At 39.9% G+C, this 15,117-nt stretch overlaps 1 protein-coding gene across 1 annotated transcript; it reads right to left on the bottom strand.

The window, feature by feature from the left end:
• Positions 1–34: 34 nt before the first annotated feature.
• LOC139130285 (solute carrier family 22 member 6-B-like) lies at positions 35–11,335 on the bottom strand. Its single transcript, XM_070696038.1, has 4 exons — positions 10,934–11,335; positions 2,448–2,551; positions 565–633; positions 35–149 (listed from the first exon to the last, which is right to left on the bottom strand). Exons 1-4 carry the CDS (start codon positions 11,333–11,335, stop codon positions 35–37), a joined length of 690 nt encoding a protein of 229 aa, XP_070552139.1.
• Positions 11,336–15,117: the final 3,782 nt, after the last annotated feature.

Below are 15,117 nucleotides of genomic sequence, written 5' to 3'. Positions count from 1 at the left end.
CATGTTTTGTCATTTACCTTAGTATTTGGAGACTCTACACTTTGTCTTTATATGTTGTTTTGTTCCACTTGGCTATTTTCTCAAACAGTTTTTCTGTTTCTTCAAGCTTTCCTTGTTGAAATAACCATCTTGGCGATTCATCTAATATCCTGTCGGATAATAATATTCGGAGTTGTTCAATTTTTAGTTTTTGAGAAAATGAGAAGGTATTGATATGATAAACAATACGAGAAAACATTAAAATAAAAATGAATAAATATATATTACTCCTTAAGATGCCGGGTATTGTAAAACAGTTGTTCTGCATCTGGCGTCTTCAACTGTCGCGTATTGCTGATGGTTAACGTATGTATACAGGTTCAATGCGATAAAGAATAGACTAAAAAACATTCACCATCAAAATTCTCTGAAATATACATGCTGATATTGAAACATCGACTGCACTATGGATTGGTACTTACCAGTAATACGGAATGGTAAGGACACAGCTTAACATTACAACTAGTTGAATTATTCGCCAGTGGCTCCTGGTTGCATAAGATATACCCGCTAGCAAGAACTCACAGATAGGATAAGCAAATGAAGGGACTACCAGTGCCATCGGCCTGCTTTTCGTGGTCACCATTTCTACAACTGGACAAGATGAGACGAATTTTAAATTTTAAGGACAGGATGAATAAATGCAACGGTGTATAACAAATACGTTGAGGTAAGAAACCAATCTATAGGAACGAGATCTTTGCAGGTCATGCTTTTGTATTGTATCCTCGGCCTGTCAGATTTTGGCACTAATACCTGTGATAAAGACGAGCTTCAAAAGTGGTAGCCTATGACTGAAATGTGGCTTATTTTTTCTTGTAATTGAAGAGGAAATGATGTACAATGCTATATTCTGCATGTTTTTTAAGGTTAATGTAGATGCACACAGTCGGATAGAAAAACAAAGAGACATATATATATATATATATATATATATATATATATATATATATATATATATATATATATATATATATATATATATATATAGATAGATAGATAGATAGATAGATAGATAGATAGATAGATAGATAGACAGACAGACAGACAGACAGACAGACAGACAGACAGACAGACCGACCGACCGACCGACCGACCGACCGACCGACCGACCGACAGACAGACAGACAGACAGACAGACAGACAGATAGACAGATAGACAGATAGATAGATAGATAGATAGATAGATATCCACATCGGGCCTTACGACTCACCTGGAGTCGCGACGTTATGAGCCATTAAAACAATCGACGGTAAGCTTATCCCCAATTCGATACTAGGAGTAGCTAAAGCTTTAGTGACTCGAAATTTGGTTGAAAATGCCTTCTATGTTTCCATCTCTGGATTTATCGGGTCACCTTTTTGCAATTTAAAGCGCGAATATATGAATTGAACCTATGCAGGAAAAAAGTTCCGGTTGATGACGTACAACAGGGGTTATATGGATTTCTTATCTGTGCTGGTCTACGTCACACAGGTGGCGATCCGGGCCAGTTTATGTACTAATAATAATATGTATTTGGTGAATAGGTACCGAAAATATTTGATAACACCTGATGTTCTCATGCGTGTGTGCATACATTTAAAATATCACCAAATCCTACCTAAGAGATGACCGATGATGTAAATTGCTGGGCTAACAATACCCATCAGAAACTGACATATAACAAACATAGGGAACGTCGTCGATAGATACATTAGTACGTTGGAAATCAAGGCGATAGTTAAGGTGAAGACGTATGTTGGTTTTCTCCCATATCTGCAAGCCAAGCAAAGGGTTTATGATGGGTTAATATTAATACGTATGGTTTTATTAAACAGGTGTGTTGCTTTAGTTATTTCGGCGCCACGTGGTTTGTCTACCTACACATTACCTTTCAATAGTCAGCGTAATTCTGATAAAAGGTATATAAATTTGGTATTACAATAGCAACGAAAGATATCGAAGCCGTGGCGCCGGCTCGCTCATGAGGTCTTCATTCTGAACATGAACTGTCCTTCAAGCAGAAGCTCAGAAGTGTCTCTGTGATTCGATAAGTCAACGAAAAATAAAGCTGTCCGTGATTTTTATAAAGTTTTATGTTCACTTTGTTGGAAAGGAAAGGATGCAACCTTATTTGTAACATGCTAAACATAGTCGCATTTGAAATTCACAGGATTGTGCAAATCTGACCATATGAAAATTACGCATGCGCAGTCTCAATTTATATTTACTTATATGTCGCCCTGTTTTCAAGCTTATTCCCTGTATCAATCTCAATTTTCTTAGTGAACATAGCTTCTTTCTTGATTGTTTTCCAATAATCCTAGAATTCTGCGGAAATGTTAGTTTATTTTGATGGAAATACAAAACAAAATGTCGACCATTGCTCTCCATGGCATCAAGAATCTTGGCGGCAAATACTTACGCGTCACTCAGAGGACCAAAGATTACAGATCCGAATATTCCAGCAAAAGCATACGTCGATTTGGGCAATTGTTGCAACCAAACTCCGTCGCATACTAAGTTAAACTGTGAAAAGATCCAAAAACAAGCAAAAATAAGTTACACAGTGTAGTTTTGCAGTTGACAACTTTTTATTTTAAGTTTTGATACAGTTCCCGCAAAGTCATCAACAAGCTTCTGTCTCGTTGGTCGAAAATAAAAATGTTAAACCAAAGTTGCCAGAACCTCGGTAAGAACATTACGCTGCTATTAACTCGGATGTCAATTTTTTGCTCTATTAAAACAATTCAATGCTATGATAAAATCGCCGTGTCATCTATTTTTAAAATGACATTTTCGACCTCCTCTGTTTCCCCCACGATTTGCTTTTGAAGTTCTATTCTCAGTAGCTCATGTGTTCACACACGTGAGCTGATGTCGCAGCTTTCTGTCTATTGGCCTGACATCTCAAAACGGCTTATCAGATCAGAATCAAATCTGGTACATGGAACACGATAGGAGCTAATTTGGGATAATTGGATGGTGAAGCAAGTTCGTTTTAATCTACAAATGTAGGCTCGTCTGTTTTTCTTTTTAATTACTGCCTGTTTTTATGAGTAATTTTTAATATTGCAACATTCAGCTCTAAGGCACCTAACACTTTAGGGAAATGTGAAAATTTACGAAGATCCAATCATCCCATATTATTAGTTTGCAAAATGACAAGAACTTATTAGTTTCGGGTGGGTTTGACTTGCATACTTGTTGCTAATTTGCATAATTAATGATTTAAAAAATGGATATGCATGGAGAACAACTGCACACAATTTGATGAATTTCGCTACAAGTGTTGATCACACCAGGATATATCAGCCGTTAAAGGTATTAAGGGGCGACATGAAAGAAAACTGCTAATTTTCATATTTGATGATCTTTCTAATTAGGGATATATATCTCAATTGACATGATCAAAATTGACAAAACTTGGTATGTATATTGAAGATACCATGATTTAACATTGTTGAAAGTCATTAAGCATTTTCACTTCAGCCAATTCCTAATTTGCATATTTGATGAACTTTCTAATTAGAGATATATATCTGAATTGGCTGTACCAAAGTTGACGAAATTTGCTCTGTACATTGAAGATACTGTGATATAACATTATTGAAAATTATCATTAAAGGAAAGCTCCATAAACTTAGGAATACCCCACTTCCCTACTTGGTTATAAGAGGATAAATCTCTATATCACCATTAGCAAACAGATTATCTTGTAGCGTAAACAACACATTAGCACTGTCGGAACTACTTTCAGGGTCATCACATGGCTAAGATGTCATACGTGTGATGCTATATTGTTTGACATTGAGTTTGTAATAGACAACCGCACGTGTGGCTATATAGTGTAGTCACTGTCTAAATATACATTTGTTACCATGATGAGTTCCGGAAAGTCCCAGACTTCCAACAATAAACACATCCTAAATCTTATAGTATTTGGCAGAATTCTTCATCCTATACTACCGTATTCCTCCGATTCTAAAACCCCGCCCGTTGGCTTTACAGACCACGCGATTGGCTAATTTCAAATGCTCACTAACATGGGAACCTCTGGAGCGTACCTGTCCTTGAAAGCGATTAAAATCATCATACAACGACGTGAAAATCGCGGTTTTTCGAGCGATTTTCGAGATGTGAGGTAAAGTAAACCCCACATTAGCTTTGTTATGTCTATTTGAGGTCTCGTCATGCTGCTTTTAACTCGATCGCTCGTAAATAGAGGGTTATTTAAAGGCTCAGAAATTGGGATGCATGAGCAGGAAGGGTGCTGAGGTTGCACCCCTTGTTTAAGTGTATAAACAGAGTGTACGTTAGCAGAGAGTTGTATCGGCCAAGTAATGGTACTAGTGTCCTTGTAGCGTTTCTTATGACATCTACGTTACGTTTGAAACATTAACAGCAACAACACAACACTTATGTTCGTCGAATTTTATTGGTCAACAACAACAACAACACATAAACAACAATACAAACAACAACAACAACCAGATGTCTGGGTTCCCTATGATTTAAGACATCACTCTATACATATGTTTCAGATTGAAAAGGGTGCTAATAAAAAAAATTGGCAAAAAGGGTTAGGTGTGATATAATGTAATTTTCGTAATGGCCATTGACTCCCGTAAAGTTGGTAACATTTGGTTACAAAGTTACATGATAAAGCTGGTTGTCGATGGTTGACTCTAAAGGTATACTGTCACCTGTTCCAATTTTGCCACATTTACTATGGAAAGAGAAAATCTAACCATCACAGATTTTAAACGGGTGGCGGCTTTTAAAACAGTGCCGTCTCATGGGCATTTTGAAAACCAAGGAACGCCCTTCTGACCATATATGGGCATATTTAGATTACAGGTGACTAAATACCCTTAAAGTGCAACCACTGACAATATATCTACATCTCCTCTGCTACCATTGGCAAGCTTTTGGTGGTAAGTGGAAAAATAAAGAATATGGGGGTTCCCCACCAAAGGCGTGTAAAAGGTTAAAAATGTACTTAAATCACAGTAACTTTGGGCCATATACGTCATGCTTCAAGGAACCTCCCATTTTCCCAATTATTGCACTAATATCTAAAGCCACTTTATTCGGAATAGTACAGATACTGCTCTATCAGAAATATGTTGTACATATAAGATTCATCTCTAATTGGTGTGATTATCATGTAGTCAAGGATAAGCATAGATATCACTAGAGTCAATGAACAACATGAGGTTGAGTGACTTTTAACAATCCTAATCCCGGACATTCTTTTTGCACTCCAAAATTATTATCACTAGCCTGTTCCTCTTCAATAAAATAGCAGTTAATCACGTAAGTCCATACAATTAATTTAACAGACAAAAATACAGTGATTTACAAGTCTATGTGAAAAATTAAAAATTAAAAAACACTTTTCTCATTGTGGTCTGTGAACAAAAAAATGCAGAATAATTCTGAAAATTTTATTTTTCCTTTTCACACCAATGCCAATGTCATTTAAACCAGTCAATTATATTTATATGTAATTCTACACTCAAAAATGCAGAGAGTTACTTATAATTGGGAAATCACAGAGTGAAAAAGCAATGCTAGGGACATCGTCGTGAACCGCACGCCTCTTTACGGCAACATTGCGGCTGGGTTGGTCCTTAACGTGATGTTGGTCATTGACTCCCATGAAAAGTTGCTGACATTTGGTCACCTAACAAGCATGCTTATCACGGGTCAATCTTTAAGGTGCAACCTATTTACAGTAAAACAGCACTTCTATTAATACCACCGGACGGGCCTTGGTCTTTGGTCAATAAATAAAGAAACGGGAGCGTCTCAACCAAAGCATTGTAGCGGCATACAGAATTCTATGGAAATTTACGTCAGTGGAAACACGTGTTACTCTACAGCTTTTTATATAAAACCTCGTGGTATTTTATTCAAAGGGGCACTCTTTCTAGGTTTTAGGGATATCGCTTTATACTTATGGTAAGTTTCAGATTGAACTGGCTATATACAACCTATTTACAACAAAACAGCACTTCTATTAATACCACCGGATGGGCTTTGGTCTTTGGTCAATAAATACGGAAATGGGAGTGTCCCAGCCAAAGCATTGTAGCAGCATACAGATTTTGATGGAAATTTTTTTGTCGCTGAAAACACATATTACTCGACACCATGCTCTGTAAAACTGTGTGGTAGTTTATTCAAAGTTGCACTCGTTCCAGGTTTAAGGCCTATTGCCTTATACTTATGGTAAGAAATAGTTTGAACAGGCTATTTGTGAAAGACGTATAGGGCGAAAAAATGCTGGTTATTGTGCTAATGCAATTTTCATAACTTCTTTGATTCCTTTAAATTTGGTCACATTTGGTTACATGACAAACATGGTTGTCAATGGTTCATCCTTAAAGGTATACTGTCACCTGTTCCAATTTTGCCACAGTTACCATGGAAAGAGAAAATCTAACCAATCACAGATTTTAAGCGGGTGGCCGCTTTTTAAAAACAGCGCCCTCACATGGGCATTTTGAATACCAGGGAACGCCCCTTTGACCATATATGGGCACATTTGGATTACAGGTGACTTTTAAAGTGAAACACAAACAATAGATCTACATCTATTATGTTACCATTAGAAAGCATTTGGTTGTCGGTCGAAAAATAAAGATTAGGGAAGTTCTCAACCGAAAGCACATAAAAAAGGTAGAAATGTACTTGAATCAGAGTAACTTCGGGCAGCCTTCGCCATGGTTCTTGCAAATCTAATTAATTATCAGACAAGTAGCTTTTGAGAACAATTTGTCTTAACCAAAAATGACAAAAGTGTCTTAACAATACAAGTTTTCTCGACCAAAAATGACAAAATTGTCTTGAAAATACAAATTTGTATATTTCATGACAATTTCAAGGATCTATACGTCAAGAATGTACTTTAACACTGAGACCAGATCTCAAAATTGCCAATGTTTTAACGTTTGACTTCGGTGGTGAACGTAGCTATGCCTGGGTTGTCGGGATCGAAGGCTATTTGTGCCTTTGTGGCCCGTGATGTGCACGGGGCAAGGGCATCGGGGTGTAAGCTTACTGTAGATCATTGAGGTCGGTAGCTGCAGTACAGTAGCTCGAGGTTTTGCCTGGGTTTTTGGGTCGGTTTTGCCGTCCGACACAAATACCCAGGCAAAACTCGAGCTACTGTACTGCAGCTATAAGGTCGGTGAACTTACAGAGGTTAGCCAGGTTGTCCAGCGTCATTTGCTCGACGTATGATAGGAGTGGATCAGCTGGTAGGCCGGTGTTCCCGAGCCAGGGGGTGGACGCCTCGGTGTTTCTGTGGAACTGTAAAGCTGGGTCCGCTGCACCATGGGCTCAACCATATGCATATTGGCTGTCATGTTATTCGCCCTGGGTTCAATCGGGGCGGTGTTCGAGGCCGTGTTTGTGTGTACTGTGACGCTTCTATGTCCTCTCAGTCTCACACGTGAGAGGCCAGAAGCCTAGCAGTACACAAACGCGCTGATAGCACCGATGAAACCCAGGGCTATGTTGTTATGAGACACTCCCCCTACGGTGGTCGATCAGGAAGTGATGTACGTTAGGGGTGGACCATTTGATATCCTGAGGAGGCTTGGAAGATTTGGGGAAAAAAGATGCCAGGTGGAGTTGCTCGAAAAAAAAAATCTGGCTTTAAGTGGCTGATGGAAAAAACAATTATGGACCATTGCGACTCGGAAAAAAAAATCTTGGCAATTGTTTGATGCACACTGCAGCATCAATAAAAATCAAGCAGTAGCTCTGGAGTTTTATAAAGCATAAACCATTTCAAGCTTGAGGAACAATAACTGAATATGAACAATTGTACAGTATACATGACCTTCTGATTAGAGGAAGTATATTGAAATTGAAATTGCTCACCAGTGTTTTCCAGAAATGTGTAAATCTGAATGTATGGATTTTGTCAAAATACCACAAGAAGAGAGACAGCCTGCAAACATTTTACTATTATCGTTTGCGTATAGAAACTCATAACAATGAAAAAATGCGTAGAGACTCAATCCAATGCGTAATATTATTACGCATTGGATCGACTCTCTACACATTTTTTCATTGTTATGAGTTTTCTATATACGCATGTTTTATTCGTAATGCGAACACTGTTATAGTAAATTATCTTACCAATGTTTTTCTTAACAAAAGCGAATGTGTTTTGATTAGAATTGAATGAGTTTGATGGTTTTGGGGAAACTACTATGTGGTAATGAGAATGGGAAATGGGCAATGAAATGAGCAGACAGCAGGTGATTTAAGATTAAATGTTACATCTTCACTGCAAATAAACCATAAGTGTGTCATAAATAATACAAACAAAACAAAATCATGTTTGTTTGTTTTGTTGTATGTGAGCCACGTCTAAGACACACAACAAAAGTACTGTTTCAGTCTGTAAATGTCACCTCAGATGCCACCAGAGAAAACCATTTCCACTCCAAAATTTCATTTTTCGCCTTGCGAGAGGGGGGACACCCCCCTCTCGCGCTCTCCCCCCCCCCCTCGTTCGCTACGCTCACTCGCCACTCAGTCGCTTCGCTCCCTCGCAGTCCACCCATCTACTTTCTTAAATTACCCGGCTACTTTCAATGTAAGGACAACACTGACAAGTAAATGCCATAAATGTACATGATTTACAATATATGTTTTTGTAAAGTGAATAAAAATGTACATGTATTACATATCTTTATTTAGTTTCTTGAATATAGTCTGTGTGCGATAGAACAGCATCTTGTTACTGGGTGTGAAAAACCAAGCAAACAAACATTGCACCGAAATTTGGTAAAAAAAAATATATCTCGAAGAAGGAAAGTGAAAAAAAAAAGTTGCCAGCATATGCCCTGTAGAAAAAAAATAATTCATGGTGAAGCACGTGGGAAAAAAAATAATGGCTCTCCACCAATCTTCCAAGCCCCCCCCCCCCAGGATATCAAATGGTCCACCCCTTATCGCATCATTGGTTAACAACTCAGTTGCGGTGGTCGCTGTAAGGCCGACTGTCGTTGTGTGAGACAGCGTCTTGACTAGGGTGATGGTTCTGCGAGTGGGCTGGTTGGGCTACCCACTCTGCGCTGGTTTCGATAATCAAGTAGGTTGGCTTGATATCTGCTGCGCTGTCAGGCTGGTACCGCCGTTGGTTTGGACTTGCAGGTCACGTCGTATTGATGCGACAGCAATTTGCGATCCCGGCCTCGATCAGTTTGGAGATGCATGATGTGGTCTGTCGCTCCCTGATCGGTTGGTACTGTGTCGGAATTCGAAGTGACAGGGCCTAGGTCATTTGGCAGAGCCCGTTGTCGCCAGAGCAAGTAAGGATCGAGGTACTTTTTTTGGGCCCTCTTCGGCCGCGATAAAGTCTAGATTCGTGGAGGATTTGTGATAGGGACGTCAACGTAGCTATAGTGGCGGTTAATGGCTTTGGCCGGCGGGGGGGGGGGGGGCATGCACGGATAGCTGATGCATGATGGTCAGCGATACGAGCAGATAACTAGGTGTTGGACGTCATGCAAGGCATGCATGGCATTCATATTTGATGGTGCATGGTGAGGGCAAACAAGAAGCACCTGTGATTCGAGAGACAAGGGTTTATTGTGCGTTCGGCAAATGTGAGGGGCATATGTGAGGCCATGGTGGCCTGTGCAAATCAGTGAACTGGCCTGAGTCCCCGTGCCCCTTCCCCGCGTTATACCATGATTATAGTATGGCCGTAATCATCCAGTGACGCCGAGAAGCCGACCAGCTGTTCGACCATATCCTACAGACCCTATATCCTAGAGCGAAGTGATAAGACTTAAAATATGAAATACTTTCAACTGACTTACATTTCCAATCTTAGTCTGCGCGAACTTGCGGAGTTAGGCCTATTGTGATATTTACTTGATGAAATAACTTTTTTCAAAAGCACTGGCTTGAGCCATTAGATATATGTATGCTTGAACCAAGTAAGCTGGTATACTGGTTGTGATTGTTTTTACTAATTCGCTTCAACAACTTTCCCCTGGACGGAAAGATTCAGCCATGTGCGGTCCGAGGTCTTCTGGGAGTAGGAGCGTCCAACACACGACTGACTCTTTCAGTTTGTGTCGTTTAGTATATGTGGGGTACCTCACTCAAATTAAGTGACCTCACGCAGTGACAAGAGCACCACAGATCCATTCTACAGCTTTATTTTCCGTTTCGTCTCCCCCCCCCCCCGCGTTCATGATTTCTTCCTGGCAACGGATTCCCCAGGGCGGTATACAGTCATAAAAAGTGCCCAATTATTGTTAAAAGCAGGGTGCGTTCTGTTAGTCTGCTACTATGCGTATGGAACCCGTACAACGGATCTATTGCTATGCACAACATATTCCATCATCCGATGATCATAAAATTTAATATGGCCGCTGCACCAAAATTAGTGACCGCGGCCCAAGCTGCTTCATATAATACAGTGGGACGCAACCAATAATTTGAAAGCTACGAAAACTAGTGAACTATGAATATGCATCAAATGCTGAAATCGCTACTCATTTGCTCGAAATTCACAACCAAATTCCTGGAAGAAACAATGTTCGTCAACAAGAAAGTTTCGAAGTCGCAGATTGGATGATAACACCTTGTAGAATATTAATATGCGCGCACGGGATCATAAGCGGCATCGATGTCTCCTATACACCAATTTCCCTCTGGTGTCCATATATGTTGATCACACTAAGATAAAAACTTGGTACACGTGCATTTTAGTTTTGGTTAGTACTGTCATATATTAAATTCCGTAGTTCTTCTGATGAAAAAGTTTTACATCGATAGAGTATCGCAGGATTTATCTGAAGCAAGGTCACTCGTCTTTGTGGAGTGACCGTGTCTGAATAATATTAAAATACGGGAAAGTTATCTACTTACCTCCATCACCAAGGTGTTCGACACTGACGATCTATCGAAAACCCAGCCGTGATCGCATGGGTGAACACCCATCGCCGTGAAGCGCGACATATTAGAAGCTGTCCCGTCGGCAAGGTAACTATCAAAAAGCATGGATTCATTCACGTTGTACATGTGACAGGAATCCCAGACGGTCTGGTTTTCGTGATGTGTTCTGGGAATGGTCGCACGTTTCAAAGGCGAGTCAAGTTCATAGGATTGGTTCGTGTACACCCGACAGTAATGGTCACTGCTCATGGTAAAGAAGACATTGACCAGACCAAAAACCGATTGAAGTACAAAAGTAAAACTTATTAGGGCCAGCATGAGTAGCTGGTACCTTCCTGCATCGCCTACTGTGTGTAGTTTATCCTCTACAGACATCCTGACGCCACGTGAATATCATCTGTGACTACACACGCTACACTGTGCCTTCACTATATAGCCTCTTTTTCCAGCAATACACCAGAAAAAAGATGCTATTACAAACAAGATTAGGCTCAACAATTATTCATATATGCAAAGCATTACTAATTTACATGTATATGCATATCAATACCGATGGCTGAAATTTATTCGAAGCCAAATACATATGGTAGTAATAGACATGGTGTGAGTGAAGAGTTATAGAATACGCCAGCATTAATTATTTTTGGGAAAAGTTGTCAGATCAACACAATGTTCTTTGACGTGCTGACCAACTTGGACCGATTTACAGTCCTTATTTCCGAACCGCAATGCCGCAGGGTTTTCTCTCGACAGCGCGATTGCGCAAATTGCGCATTTCGAGCCATTGTCTGCCCTGGGAAAGTTACTGACAGCCCGGAAATCGCGCACAAAACAAAGCAAACAAAGGCATTCCCATATATTGGGGTGAACCAAGCTCATAGTGTAGCGACCTGTAAGTTGCTTCTAGTCATACTCCCTCCAAAAAAGACAAAACATCCCCTGTCATTCAGGTTTGGTGACGTGCATGGCGCGAAGTGTAAGCATAAAAAAGAACAGCCAACGATCTACAGTTCCGGTTCAGTCTCCATGGATACTAGAACAATTTTACGTTCATGTTTTGTATAGCGGTAGAGTTTGAAAGCGGAACTTGAAACAGCATGATGCCAATGTTAATACGGGTGGTGAATGCGACATAGACGACGCAACTGAAGTGAGTGACGATCGTAATGATATCGGGGAAGCGCTTCAAAATCGGCATCAACAGTGACTGCCCATTAAAATGTAAAGTCTGCCCCCTAATTTTGATGAATGGGGCACAAAGTGCCCCTTTCAATGAACATGCGGAGAAAACACTGAATTCTAAGCTAGTCTCACCAGTAATTTAAAGTGACATTCGAATGTTTGAGACTTAAAATCTTAGGTTAGAACAAAGGAAAGTGACAAAAAGAGAGAAAAAGACAACGCCATGTGAGAGGACGATATGGTTTGAGAGAACTCGTAATGTCAGTATGTTGACACATTGCTTATCATTGCTCATAAAACAATCTCGTTACACGGCAATCAGTACAACATCGAGAAGGTTCATATTTTTCAGCGTAAGTAAACAATTGTGCCGCCATGTGTAGCAATCTTTAGGAATCTTTGGGAATGGTCGGCGCTAATTTTGCACGAAAAGTCACAATACGAATGATAATATATCACTTTCCACGATAAACGTGGGTGTTGTCTCTTACGCTGACTTGCATAACAATGATCCATAGATGCTATTTTGTTAGTTACATGAGAAACACTCTATAACACTCTATGCTGAAACGCAGCTATCTGTGGCGGGGTACCGCGCCTGCGTCTACGCGAGTCATCAACATGTCAACCCCGCCACGGATAGCGGCGAACCGCCGCCTGGCAGCGAAAATGGGTCTATTACGACGACCAAACTTGGGTCGGGATTTAGAACGGCAAATAAACCAAAGGTGAGCGTAATTCAATAAAATGACCTATACCTGCCTGAACTCTGATTATTGCTCATTCCCTAACTTCTTTTGTGAACAAAATCTCTGGTTCGATTGTGTACGTATTTCGGATGATTTTCCGAGGATTGCTCAAGATTTTCACTCCGGTAGTGAACTCTTACCCTCACTTCGTTGCCGTTCTTCGCACAAGTGACGTCCTTTTTAGCATTTTAATGCAAGTCATTTTTAGCGCGGAGATATCGAACCGGCATCTCAACTGCGATCGTTTCTTACGGTCGCTTGCAATAAAATTTTGCCTTTTGCACAAAGATTTATCTCCAGGCGGCAATTTCGTACTTTCAATGGCATTTATGTCCTTGACGGGATTTTTCCAGCTACCTTATTTGATTCAATGGAAAGTAGTTGAATTTTATCATATTTCCTTTGAAATTCAAATTACTCTTGCGTGTAGCAAACTTAGCCTTTTCATGAAAAGTCAGGGGAGAAAATGGCATGCGTCCACTGTGCAAAAAACCTTTGATTCTAAGGCCGATGGCTTTAAGAGGCATAGTGTCAGTGCATCATTACGAGAGAAGGACATTCCAACCAGAGAAGCTCTAGAGTCACTATTCAATATCACCGTCACTCCACTGGAAAAGGTCATCGCGCTTGACACCTGAAAGATGCCTCTGCAGCCAATGTTTCATCTTAATTGGTTGCCTCTACAAGGCCCGGCAGTCGTTGAAAGATGCAGCAGAGGATATGTGCAGAAGAGCCATGCCTACAACATACCTCAACAAAAAGCGGCCCAGGCGAACCACCAGTACTGGTTTGACACCAAACAAAAAAAAATTCTCGACCGGGAACACCTTCACCGACCATGAATGACCATGAATGAGTGACCATGAATTATTGAAACTAAACATTAGCTCATATGTCTATAAAAAGTTATATGATGTCCAAATCTCACAGGTATTGTTCGCCATGTTTCCATAATGTCCACAATTTATTACTGTCCTTAGCAACAGGGACACTTCGAGATGAAATGTGTTTACAGCACAGGGTGTTCCGATACACGTAAGACGAACCTCTGTGTATATACACACGTCTGCGAATAGTAGGCGCAGAGCGGTATGGGAGTTAACAAGCCACTGTGGTTCAACATCGTGGACCGACGTAAGTATACATATACACTTCTTTTCATAATATGTTTTTGCAATGCTATGTTTTTTTCAGTGTCACACTGTTAGTAAAAATACGATATTCAGTAAACCATGAATTGTGAACTTTACCGTTATAAACGAAAAATCATGAGGTGCGTAACACCGTAGGGTAGTAACACATCTAGCTATACAGTCCGATAAACAATATCGATTTTGTATTTCACAACGTTTACAGAAATGTGCACAACAAGGTTCAGTACAACCCACAGTTCGCAGAAGTCCCCTTCAATCGACAACTCAGAATACACAAGAGAAAACGCCAATTAAAGAAAAGGATAAGGCAAGTGAAAAGACAGTATTTACCGATTCAAATAAGAAAAACTAATGTTTCTGTTAATCAATGGATTAAGTTTTCTGAGTAGCAACAGATAAATGCGAGTGATTCTTTGTATTTCATAATTCATTATTATCGATCTCGTCAGTGTAGTCTCTATACCGTTTTACAATGAAATACACTAGAAACTACAACGTATTTCTCTGCCTAATACATTCAAATGTTTTGTGTGTGAAATCATAGGTTCTTGGTTTTGTGAAAAAAAGTTTCACTGAGTTAGCTGTGAAGCAAATCCGGAGGTACAAATACGCAGCAGCAATCAACACGCTGTTAAAGAACCGCTACAACTCTCGGCGGCAGTTTTTCAGGTGATTCGGGTAAAGGCGAGAAGAGAGATGAAGGCCTTCATACAGAAGAAAACTGCAATAAAACAAGTGAGCATGGACAACATTTCAGAATTCTCCTGGAAGAAGTTCATCGGTGAGACAAGAGATGGCCTACCTACTTTGCACAGCGTAATTGAGGGTGCGCTGACTTTACAAAGAAGTGAAGATAAAGTTGAAATTGTTACTTTTTTCACACAAATATAATTTTCCATACAGGTAATAGATCAGCTATACGCGATGATATTAACAGATTTACACTACATGACGACTTTGTCGAAGTCATCAACAAATGACACCGGTTATCCTGAACTGACATTTTATATCCTGCTATACTAAAGTAAAGTTTTTTTCAATGCCAAACCCTAATCATCTGTAACATTGGTAA

Source organism: Ptychodera flava, chromosome 3 (assembly GCF_041260155.1).
Source record: "Ptychodera flava strain L36383 chromosome 3, AS_Pfla_20210202, whole genome shotgun sequence".
Taxonomy (NCBI): domain Eukaryota; kingdom Metazoa; phylum Hemichordata; class Enteropneusta; family Ptychoderidae; genus Ptychodera; species Ptychodera flava.
The sequence above is the reverse complement of the archived record's forward strand: the minus strand, read 5'-3'. Positions and strand labels throughout refer to the sequence as shown.

What these genes read in the sequence shown, in the direction of transcription:
- LOC139130285 (XM_070696038.1), bottom strand. Translation starts at nt 11,335, where the DNA reads ATGTCTGTAGAGGATAAACTACACACAGTAGGCGATGCAGGAAGGTAC. An exon ending in CGAACACCTTGGTGATGGAG is followed by an intron (nt 2,552 to 10,933) that starts GTAAGTAGATAA and finishes ATCTTTTCACAG; the next exon opens with TTTAACTTAGTATGCGACGG. An exon ending in TTCATTTGCTTATCCTATCT is followed by an intron (nt 150 to 564) that starts GTGAGTTCTTGC and finishes ATTATCCGACAG; the next exon opens with GATATTAGATGAATCGCCAA.